This window comes from Tribolium castaneum, chromosome 8 (assembly GCF_031307605.1).
Source record: "Tribolium castaneum strain GA2 chromosome 8, icTriCast1.1, whole genome shotgun sequence".
Taxonomy (NCBI): Eukaryota; Metazoa; Arthropoda; class Insecta; order Coleoptera; family Tenebrionidae; genus Tribolium; species Tribolium castaneum.
The window spans coordinates 17,185,533-17,195,492 of record NC_087401.1 but is presented as its reverse complement, the minus strand read 5'-3'; the positions used below and the strand labels follow the sequence as shown (position 1 = coordinate 17,195,492).

Genomic DNA, 9,960 nt, shown 5'->3' with positions numbered 1-9,960 from the left:
CAAATTTTCAAATTTCGCGCCGCGTCAACACGCAAAATGAACGCCGCAAGCCCGCCAATGAAACTTAATAATTCGTATAAATAATCGGTTCACAAACAAATTCCCATGTAACTAAACGTTTGGATTAAATCAGGGTCGAGAATTGCGCCAGATTTTGGCCCTTTTCTCTTAAAATCGTAAAAATCGCCGAAATGGTGCTACCGGTAATACAGTTCCCTGTGCCAGTTTTTTAGGTTAGTTTGAAAAAGCGTCCGAAATGGACGAAAGCACGATAAAAGCGGCCCTAAAATCGGCTTTTAAGTTCGATTCCTTCAAGTCGGAGCTGCAGCAAGCCGCCGTTACGGAAATATGCCAAAGTGAGTCACTTTAATTTCCCTCCGCTCGCAACACAAGGGGGCTGTTTTAGGGCAGCACGACGTGCTGGTGTCAATGCCCACGGGCTCGGGCAAGTCCCTATGTTACCAATTGCCCGCGGTTTTGCGCCCCAACCAAACCACCATCGTTTTTTCGCCCCTTCTAGCCCTAATCAAGGACCAAATCGACCACTTGAACGCCCTCAAAATCCGCGCCAAGTCCCTCAACTCAAAAACCTCAAAGTCGGACCGCGACGCGCTCATCGCCGACCTCAAATCCACGCAGCCCCTCACGCGCCTCCTCTACATAACGCCCGAACAAGCCGCCACGAAAACCTTCAAATCCCTGTACGATAATTTGGTTAAATTCGATAAAGTCGCGTTTGTTGTGGTAGACGAGGCGCATTGTGTGAGCCAATGGGGGCACGACTTTCGCCCCGATTACCTCAAACTGGGGGAATTACGCGCCAAAAAAATCCCCTTTGTTGCGCTAACTGCAACAGCAGGCGCCGAAGTCACCAAAGACATCATCACGAGTCTCAAACTCGCCGATTTAAAACTGTTCAAAACGTCGTGTTTTCGCGCCAATTTGTACTACGATGTTTTGTTTCAAAATTTGATCGAAAACGAGTTTTTGCATTTGAAAAAATTCATCGTTGGGTGTCTTGAAGACAGTCAAGACTGCGGTATTGTCTATTGTCGCACGCGCGAACAAACCGAAGCCGTGACCTTCAAACTGAATAGTTTGGGGCTCAAGGCTAGGGCTTACCACGCGGGGCTCAAAAATACCGAACGGTTGCAATGCCAAGAGGAGTGGCAAAGGGGCGACTCACAGGTCATTTGCGCCACAATTAGCTTCGGCATGGGGGTTGATAAGGCAACAGTGCGGTAAGTTTCATTTTTTTGAGGTTAGAATGGTAACTGTCAAGTTGATATTAACATGCGTTCATGGGATATTGACACGTTTTAATTAAATTAAAATCAACAATTAATTAAATTGCGCGCTTGATTCGTTTAAATTAGTTTTTGTCGCGTTTTGTGAAGTTGGCGTTCAGGGGATGTGGTCACTTCGCAGGTTCGTGGTGCATTGGGGGGTTCCCAAAGACCCAGCTTCGTTCTATCAGGAGTCGGGTCGAGCAGGCCGTGACGGCAAGCCGGCCAAATGCCGCATTTATTACAATCGAGGCGATAGCCGTGCCATTTTATTTCACCTAAACCATGACCTTGGCAAAGCCAAGGATAAACAATCGAGGAAAATTAAGGCCGAAAATGCGTTAAAAAGTTTTAAAAAAATGGTAGAATTTTGCGAAAATAGTGACTATTGTCGCCATAAGTTATTCAGTGATCATTTCGGGGAACCACCGCCTAAATGTATCAACAAGTGTGATTATTGTACGGATAAGAAGGCTGTGAAAAAAATGGTGGAGGAGTTTCATGTACGAAATATCGAATATAATACGGTTGGCTTGAGTGTGCAAAGTGAGGATTATTCCGATTTGTATGGAGGTGGTCGCAAGGGGATGGAGTAAGGGTCGGTATTACAGTTTTCTGTATTTATTATTTACAAACTGTAGGGATTTTTACGCAAATGAGACGGGTTCTGATAGTGGGGAACGTGAGATTAAGGCACGGAACGAATCAAATCAATTGATACAAAAGCAATTTGCACTTAGACGTAGCGCACAGGTTGGTTGGTTTTAGGGCCGGTTGCTCAGTTCGGACCTAAACTCGGCTTAAATTTAAACCAAGCTTAAACCGCACTTGAAAAAAAAATTAAATTAAAAAAACTTTGTTTTTCACATTTTTTTCTCGTTTCCATGGCAACCTATGAGAAAATTGCTCTGGCTAATGAATTTTTAAATCCCAACAAAAAGTTATTGTAACATAAGTATAGGGAATGCTCATACAGATCGTTGCGGAATTAAATTCACTATGAATTAATGAAATAAAACTTGTGGCATTTCATTTGAAAAAATTGAGTTATGGGTGATTAAAGTTCGAAAAACTTAACTTTAAACATTTGGTGTTTGTTATCTTTTTTTAGAAATTTGAGAACACCAAAAGAAAGATCTAGGTTTCCTCTTTCGAATGAGCTAAGAAATATTTCCAAATTTTTTAAAATGGCAGAGTTATCGATTTTTGAACTGCAAGGTGCAAATTGAAAAAAAAAATAACTATAAATATTTCGTAAACGGCTAAATTGAGGTATAGATGGCTATCATTATTAAAATTAGTAATACTTCTGATGTGGGGTTTAGCTTAAGCTTAGCTTAGAGTTAAGCTCGATTTAAGCTCGCCGTGAGCAACCCGGCCCTAGTGTTTTAAAAAACGCGCCTTGCTTCTGATTGGTGGTTGTAGGACGTGTCGCAAAAAACAGTCGAGAAGTTGTTTGCGAAACACTCACGTGTGAGGGCGCCAGCGTCCACATCTAGTAAAGTTAAAGGCTTGACGTTGGCAACTCGTGAACAGTATTTAAGCAAAATGGTCGAGGTTTTGCACGATAATTACACCAAATGTGCAGAGGAGCAAATTTTCGACCGCAAGGACGTGGAGGATTGTGCAATTGACGTCGAATACGGCGTTTTTTCCGCCAATACCAACATGACAATGTACCGTAGCTCCATTGCCCGAATCGTAAGTTTGAATTTGGCGCGCTGCCAACTGTCACTTGTCACACCAGACGTAATTGGTGTAAAATTTCGAAAAACGTAGAATTTGGCGTGTTTCGAGCGTGAAATCGTGCGTTTTGTGTGTGAGTTGTGGTTTTCGGTGTCATTAGTGTGCTAAATGGCAATTTCGGTCGAGTTTTTCTCGTCGGAAACTCGTGGTATTTATAGCCGTTGTCGTGACACACATTTTGCAGATTTCGGCGATAAAACGCTCAACTGATGATAATGTTGTGTACGAGGCATTGGTGAGTTTCGCCCCAAAACCGGCCAAATATGCGACACTCACCGATCTGTTCCGCAACATCGAAAAAGAGCAAAGACAGCAGGCAAAGACTGAAGTGAAAGGGGCTGCGTTTCAAACGGCGGCACAGGTCTACCAAGTGCAACAGACGTTTAAAAGTGAGGGCATGGGGGAGAAAAAACGCGATCTGGCCAATTTGTTCGGCGACGAGTCGGACGATGAAACGGCCAAAAGTAAGGAGGAGAATAACGAGAAGAAGGAGCGGAAACGGAAGCATGAGGACAGGCATAGGCGGCACGAAAAGAAACAGAAGACTGGCGGCGAGTCTTCCATTGATAAAGAGTACGAAAAGTTTGTCGAATCGGTAGAAAGTAGCACCAACAAAATCAAAAAAAATAAACTCAAAAAGACGGAAATTGGAAATCTCGTTGTCAAATTACTAACACCAGCCTACGTCGAAAAGCGATTTGAGTCGAGAGACACGTTCAAAAGCACGGCGAGAAACATCTCACACGCTTTAATTGACAAAGGTACAGAACACGGTGTTTTTTCGTTTATAATTATGCAATTTCAGACGAGAGTGAAATTAAGGAGTACGTTGAAGACTTTCTGAAGAAAAACGACGAAATCACGTCACAAACCGCATTATAAGTTTTAGTTGTTTTTGTGTTACATAACTATTTTGTTTTCATTTGTGTAACAATTGCCACAGTAATGCGACTACAAGCGAGTCCTGATACGAATAAATAAACGTGTTTTATTCACACAGTTATTTCCCCCAAACCTCGTCCGGTGTTACATAACCTCACTTTTTGCAATTCCCTTGAAACTATCATAATTGGGTCACAACTCAACAAAATCGCACTTTAATAATTACAAATGAGTAGAGAGGCCCGCATTGGAAAAATAAGCACACCGTTTGGTTGAATTAACCCATTTTTGTGGCCTAACCTCAAAAAACATTTCAAGTGTTTAAAACTGGGCATTTGAATTATAATTGGGCAAAAGATGACTTTGGCGCCGCAATTAATTGATGTGTGCCGATTGTACTTAACTAGAACTAGTTTTGGTGTGTTTGGCCCAACTTTGGGCAACCTAACCTCACAAAAACCAAGCGTTTTATTTAGCAATTGTGGGCGTTTGGTACGATTTGGCGTCCAAATTAGGCCAGAAAGCAACGTAACGATCGTGTTTTTGGGGATTTGTGGTGATTTTGGGGCCGTAACCCCACAAAAAAAATGGGGGCTCAAGTTGGATGAAAGTACTTCTTTATTGATTATGTTACATAAGCGAATTAAATAATCTATCCCACGATTTAGTCCACTCACTTAAAAATAAAATAAAGGGCCCCCTCGAGCGTGGTAGAAAAAAAATTCGTAAAATCACAGTTGGTGTAATCGCCCCACTAGTCCGTCGGTCTCTTTTCGCTGTGTTTCTTCGTGAACTCCTCGGCGTTTTTGGTGAACTTCTTCTTGTCTTTGATGTATTCCTCGGCCAGATCGGCCCTGAGGGGGTGCTCGGGCTCGGGCTCGTTGACCAGCGCCACCAGGGCTTGGATCACTTGATCGGTTTTGGTGGCCGGCTTCCAGTTCTCAGCGCTGATGATCGGGAGGCACACTTGCCCCTTTTCGTCGATGTTCGGGTGGTAGATTTTCGTCTTGAAGGTGATTTTGGGGGGCTTGAAGGGGTACTCGGCCGGAAAGTTGATCTCTATCTTAAACGCGCCCTTGTTGTACGGGGGGTTGTCCTAAAACCGCGCCGTGAGCTGGGGGCGAAGCCTCGCACACTTACCGGAACTATGAGCCCCTGCCATGTCAAAATGTTCGTCTCGTCGACCTGAATGTCCCGGAACGACTTCAGCCCGGAGTTCCGGATGTCCCCCAACTCCTAGCAAAAATACAGAATGAGCCCGGAATCTCGCCCGGAAAATACCCACTTTTTGCAGTCTTCGCGTGGCCGCCATGTCGCGGATTTAGTCCAAAACGACCGGAAACGTAATAATATCAAAAAAAGCACTTGAATTGTTGGGAAAAAGCAATTTTTAATCACCCATTACACACTGAAATTTGACAGGTGAGGTGGGGTGACAGTCAAGTGTGCACGCACACCGCCAAATTCCCTAGGAACTTAACCTCGAAAATGCACTTTTTCGGGGTTTATCTGCTCTATTGCACCAACCCCAAGTACAAGGGGCGCGTCTACATCGGCTACACGGTGGACCCCAACCGCCGCATCAAGCAGCACAACCGCGGGAAGCAACACGGTGGCGCCTGGAAGACCAGTCAAAAGGGGCCCTGGTAGGTACAAAACGCCACACACCGGCCCTGTATAACACTTTCAGGTCGATGGTTTTGATAATTCACGGCTTTCCGAACAATATCTCGGCTCTAAGAGTAAAAATCGGACGTTGATTTGGTTTCAAATCTAGGGTTTTTTTGTTCTAGTTTGAGTGGGCGTGGCAACACCCGCACGTTTCGCGCCGTTTGGCGCACGTTTCGAAAAAAAATACCAAAGAAAAAGTTTACGATTTTACGATTAGGGTTTTAAGCGAAATGTTGCAAGTGGGGCCTTGGAAAAGGCTCCCGCTGACGATTCGCTGGCTCAATGATGAATTCAGACGCGATCTAGAGGTAAAAATTGCCAAAAATTTGTAAAAACTTGTCGTTTTTTTTTTTGTAGAAAAAGCCACCGGACCATATGCCAATTTGTTACGGCCCAGTTATTAGTAAAAAAATCCCAAGTGTTGTCACACTATCGCACGAAACGAATTTTTGTTATTTGTGTAATGATGAGGTTTTTAATGGAATGAAGTGTTTGAATTTTGAGTGCGATTTAAACGCTCATGTTATTTGTTTGTCCAAGTGTTTTCTCAAAGGGGGCGACTACGTGCCGGTGGAGGGGCGGTGCCCCAAGTGTTGCCAACCCTGTCTTTGGGGGGATTTAGTCCGCAGGTTTAAGGGCTACCACAACCAGGACGTGGAAATCACCAACTTAGGGGATTGTGAATAAATTGCTCAATTCTAATTTAAATTATACCGACTTTTACCACGATTACAAAGTTGGCAACACTGGCAAACGTGCCGTTAATGGCCATTTCATTACAACTTATTATTATTATTATTATTACAAATATATATTTTGGTGATTTTTTTTGTTTTTTTTTCCTAGACCCACTTGACAAGACGACATGATTAATTGTTTGTACAAAAAGAAAAATGTTGAATAAATTTGTAATTTTTGCAAAAAATTGTTTTATTTTAATAAATTGTCGGCATTTATTTATGCATTTTGTGGATGAATGTGGTGACAGAGGTCGCAGGCTGGGTCAGAGCACTGACAGACATATTATAAATGGAAGGAAACGCTCGCGTTTGCGTTTCATCACCTCTGAATTATTTTTACTGCTACCATATGTGAATAAGTTGGGAGTTTTTCATTAAAACCGGCGAGAAATTTCCGTTTTTCGTCTTCTTCCGGCAAATAATCAAACGGAGGAAAAAGTTCAAAACGATTTTATTTCACTTTTTGATTAATGAGATTATTTCCACCAAATCGGTCGGGGAGTGTACGGGGAGGGGCTTCGGACTTGGCCGCGCCCACCGAGCGCTGGTGTTGGCAGACGAGGCCGTAAATCAAACCGGTTCGTTCCAAAATCTCAATCAATTAAATTCAGTTTGTCTCGATCCGAAAGCAAATAGTTATTTAAATAATAAATTTTTTAAATTTTTTTCCTCATTTTCTTCATTATTACAGCCAAATAATCAATAATTTTCTGTTTTTTCTACTCTAGAAAAATAAAAAAATTCAATTGGAATGTTTTTAACATTTTTGACAATTGTTTTAACTTTTAACGTTTAAAAAATGTTCAGTTTTTTATTAATGTGTTATTATATTTTGAGTTAAATTATTACAAAAAATATTTCTTTTTTGATTGAAAAACCGAATTTTGGTTAATTTTATTAAATACCTTCACTTTTTATTGATTATTAATTTTTAAAAACAATTTTGTATTTACTTATAACTTTCGTTTTTTACATTTTTTAATAAGAATCTTATCCAATAATTTATTACGTCCCGAATATTGAAACATGGCAAGCTTGGTTGTGAAACACGTTCTGTGATTTTATCATTTATTTCAACTGTTAACGTTTAAAAATTCTTTTTGTTGAAATTTTTGTCTTAATTTTTAACAAATAATTAATTAAGTTCTTAATTTTTTACTCCAAGAAACCATGGCAAGCTTGACTGTAAAATAATTTTGACATTTGTCATAATTTTTGACGTTTAAAAAATGCGTTCATTGGATACCATCACTTTTTTATTCACATTTAGCCAAGTAGTTACATAAATCGATATTTTTTTAACGCAACAAGTGTTAAAAAATTAATTTTGTTCATTAATTCTAAGCAATTTTGGAGCAATATAAATCTTTAACTTCATAAAAATGCGTTTTTAATTTTTTCTTCAACTTGTCAACAATTTTAGACCAAAATGTACTCAATAAAATAATAATTTTTTTATTCTAGAAAACTGTGGCATGCTTGATTGTGTAACATTTTCAACTATTTTAATTTTTGACTTTTAAAAAATAAGCTCATCGAATACCAACACTTTTTATTCAATTTTACAATGTTTCCAGCCAAATAATTATTTAAATAATTAATTTTTAACTCAATAACCGTTCAAAAATTAGGCTTTAGTCAATTTTTATAAATTTTTGACGTTTAAAAAATCAGTTCATTGCACACTTTTACTTTCTAATTCGATAAATCCCTAATTTTCACTAACGAAATCATAGCATACTTGATTACGAATCATTTTTAACAATATTGACATTTGTTAAAAACAATTAACTTTTCAAAAGTTCGTTCATTGGATACTTTCACGTGCCAAGTTTTTTAATTTATTCGTCCAATATTTTACTTTCATTTTAAATTTTTGCCTTTTTAAAAATGCGTTTTTAATTTTTTCTTCAATTTCTCAATAATTTCAGACAAATCTCTATTCAATTAAATGCTTGATTGTGTAACAATTCTCTAATTTTTTACTTTCTAAATCATAGCAAACTTGATTACGAAATATTTTTAGCAAATCTGACACTTTTGAAATTTCTAAAAAGACGTTTAGTTGACATTTTACAGTGTTGTGAACTAAGCAGATAATAAATGATTAATTTTTTAAATGAAAAACTGTTGAAAAAGCAAATTTAAATTGCCATTTAACTCCAAGTCTATTTCCGGCGCCCCCTAAAAGCTCGAACTGTTCCCTTCGATGCGTGTAGCGAAACCCCTCATTAATTTCCACCTCTTTTACTCGCACATTATTAAAAATAGAATTTTTCTTTGAATAAATCAGGCGTTTTCGTCCAAAATCCCATCGGATTTTTTCCCCAAACACTTCCAGTTTGTAATTAACATCAAGTGCTACCACTTGACGTAAACAAACCGGCCATAAATTTAATGGAAACCATTCGAGTTGTGGGAAACGACTCCTTGTATACACAAACGAGCCACAAATCATCCAATTTTGATTGTGTTACTCCAACAAGAATTTCGGTTGTTTATCGATGACTGACTCGCGCTATTTCCACGCAATCTGTTGCCAAAGCGCCAAATTCAAACTCATCTATTTCGAGTGCAATGTTTTTGTTGTTACTTAAGCCAACTAGATCGCATTTAAATCTCATAAATCTCGCACGACATTGGAAAAAAATCTGTAACTTGTGTCAGACCGTATGTTTCCAAACTAATGATTAATTAGCAATGGGACACGTAAAAGTGAGCGTGTGACGACTTGTCACTTTGTGATTGATTGCCTCGAACAGGGTGGTATTTAGGTCCAGCCGGAAGTCAAACACTCGACAGAAAAATAACTATTCAACTCTACAATCGCAAAAAAGTCACTCAAAGTGGCCGAAAAATAAAATAAATCAATCAATAAATAATACAGGATGATTCTTTTTTTCACTCAAGACTGTTAACTGTCAAATTTCCAGTACCTATCTCCTACAGGTTTTGAAAAAAAAAACAGAAAAACGGTCAAATTTTTTATTTCTTGTAGTCACTTAAAAATAATTTAGTTGAACTATGTACGCGTCTACAATTAAAAGAATAACTCTGTATTTGTCTTCTATAAAAGTGTGAGTTCAAATATGTACATTAAAACAAAAGACAGCAGCCAATAAAAACTTAAATTTAAGATAAACGTTTTTTTTTTCAAAATATTTATGATTTTTTTTAATTCTCTTTAAAACTGTCAACTGTCAAATTTTAAGGCCTGTATGATTTTTCTATAGTGATAATAAAAAACGGCTATAACTCATTTTTTTGCCGAAAAAAAAAAGATTTTTTTGAGAATTTTCAGTAAGATGTGCTATACCTGTCTTTTATAAATTTTTAAATAATCAGAAAAACGAGAAAATTTTAAACTTGGCGCCAATTTCTTGCATTTAGTTGAATTAAAGAAAATTAAAAATTGTATTGTTGAACAAAATTTCAATTCTGTATCTACATTTAAAAGAATAACCCTGTTTGTTTTTTTAAATAACGTAAAATAAATTAAATAGATAAATTTATTAAATTAAAATATAAAGACAGTCGACTGAAAATAAAACTTAAAATAATCCAAAAAATGATTTGATCTTTTTTTCAAAATATTTAAGCGTCTGAAGATGGTCAAAAAATGCCCAAAACGTGTA

The 9,960-nt window shown here is 38.2% G+C and overlaps 3 protein-coding genes across 3 annotated transcripts; 2 read left to right on the top strand and 1 right to left on the bottom strand.

Annotated features, from left to right (window-relative positions):
* The first annotated feature begins 94 nt into the window (after nucleotides 1-94).
* RecQ5 (RecQ5 helicase) lies at nucleotides 95-4,027 on the top strand. Its single transcript, XM_008196262.3, has 7 exons — nucleotides 95-356; nucleotides 407-1,241; nucleotides 1,429-1,878; nucleotides 1,928-2,039; nucleotides 2,712-2,987; nucleotides 3,217-3,793; nucleotides 3,838-4,027. Exons 1-7 carry the CDS (start codon nucleotides 257-259, stop codon nucleotides 3,912-3,914), a joined length of 2,427 nt encoding a protein of 808 aa, XP_008194484.1. The 5' UTR covers nucleotides 95-256; the 3' UTR covers nucleotides 3,915-4,027.
* Nucleotides 4,028-4,514: 487 nt separating this feature from the next.
* On the bottom strand, nucleotides 4,515-5,341 carry Ubc10 (Ubiquitin conjugating enzyme 10). Its single transcript, XM_966712.4, has 3 exons — nucleotides 5,200-5,341; nucleotides 5,055-5,150; nucleotides 4,515-5,010 (listed from the first exon to the last, which is right to left on the bottom strand). The coding sequence occupies exons 1-3, from the start codon at nucleotides 5,224-5,226 to the stop codon at nucleotides 4,669-4,671; spliced, it is 465 nt and encodes a 154-aa protein (XP_971805.1). The 5' UTR covers nucleotides 5,227-5,341; the 3' UTR covers nucleotides 4,515-4,668.
* A 61-nt stretch (nucleotides 5,342-5,402) lies between these two features.
* On the top strand, nucleotides 5,403-6,409 carry slx1 (nuclease slx1). The gene is made up of 4 exons (XM_966766.4): nucleotides 5,403-5,560; nucleotides 5,605-5,656; nucleotides 5,708-5,893; nucleotides 5,943-6,409. The coding sequence occupies exons 1-4, from the start codon at nucleotides 5,403-5,405 to the stop codon at nucleotides 6,270-6,272; spliced, it is 726 nt and encodes a 241-aa protein (XP_971859.2). The 3' UTR covers nucleotides 6,273-6,409.
* The last annotated feature ends 3,551 nt before the right edge of the window (nucleotides 6,410-9,960 follow it).

Excerpts from the sequence above, each read along its gene's own strand:
- Ubc10 (XM_966712.4), bottom strand. The coding sequence starts at position 5,226 with ATGGCGGCCACGCGAAGACTGCAAAAA. Across the intron at positions 5,151-5,199 it reads CCACGCGAAGACTGCAAAAA|GAGTTGGGGGACATCCGGAA; the intron begins GTGGGTATTTTC and ends TATTTTTGCTAG. Across the intron at positions 5,011-5,054 it reads GGCAGGGGCTCATAGTTCCG|GACAACCCCCCGTACAACAA; the intron begins GTAAGTGTGCGA and ends GCGCGGTTTTAG.
- RecQ5 (XM_008196262.3), top strand. The coding sequence starts at position 257 with ATGGACGAAAGCACGATAAAAGCGGCCCTAAAATCGGCTTTTAAGTTC. Across the intron at positions 1,879-1,927 it reads GGTGGTCGCAAGGGGATGGA|GGATTTTTACGCAAATGAGA; the intron begins GTAAGGGTCGGT and ends TACAAACTGTAG. Across the intron at positions 2,988-3,216 it reads GTAGCTCCATTGCCCGAATC|ATTTCGGCGATAAAACGCTC; the intron begins GTAAGTTTGAAT and ends CACATTTTGCAG.
- slx1 (XM_966766.4), top strand. The coding sequence starts at position 5,403 with ATGCACTTTTTCGGGGTTTATCTGCTCTATTGCACCAACCCCAAGTAC. Across the intron at positions 5,657-5,707 it reads ACAATATCTCGGCTCTAAGA|TTTGAGTGGGCGTGGCAACA; the intron begins GTAAAAATCGGA and ends TTTTTGTTCTAG. Across the intron at positions 5,894-5,942 it reads AATTCAGACGCGATCTAGAG|AAAAAGCCACCGGACCATAT; the intron begins GTAAAAATTGCC and ends TTTTTTTTGTAG.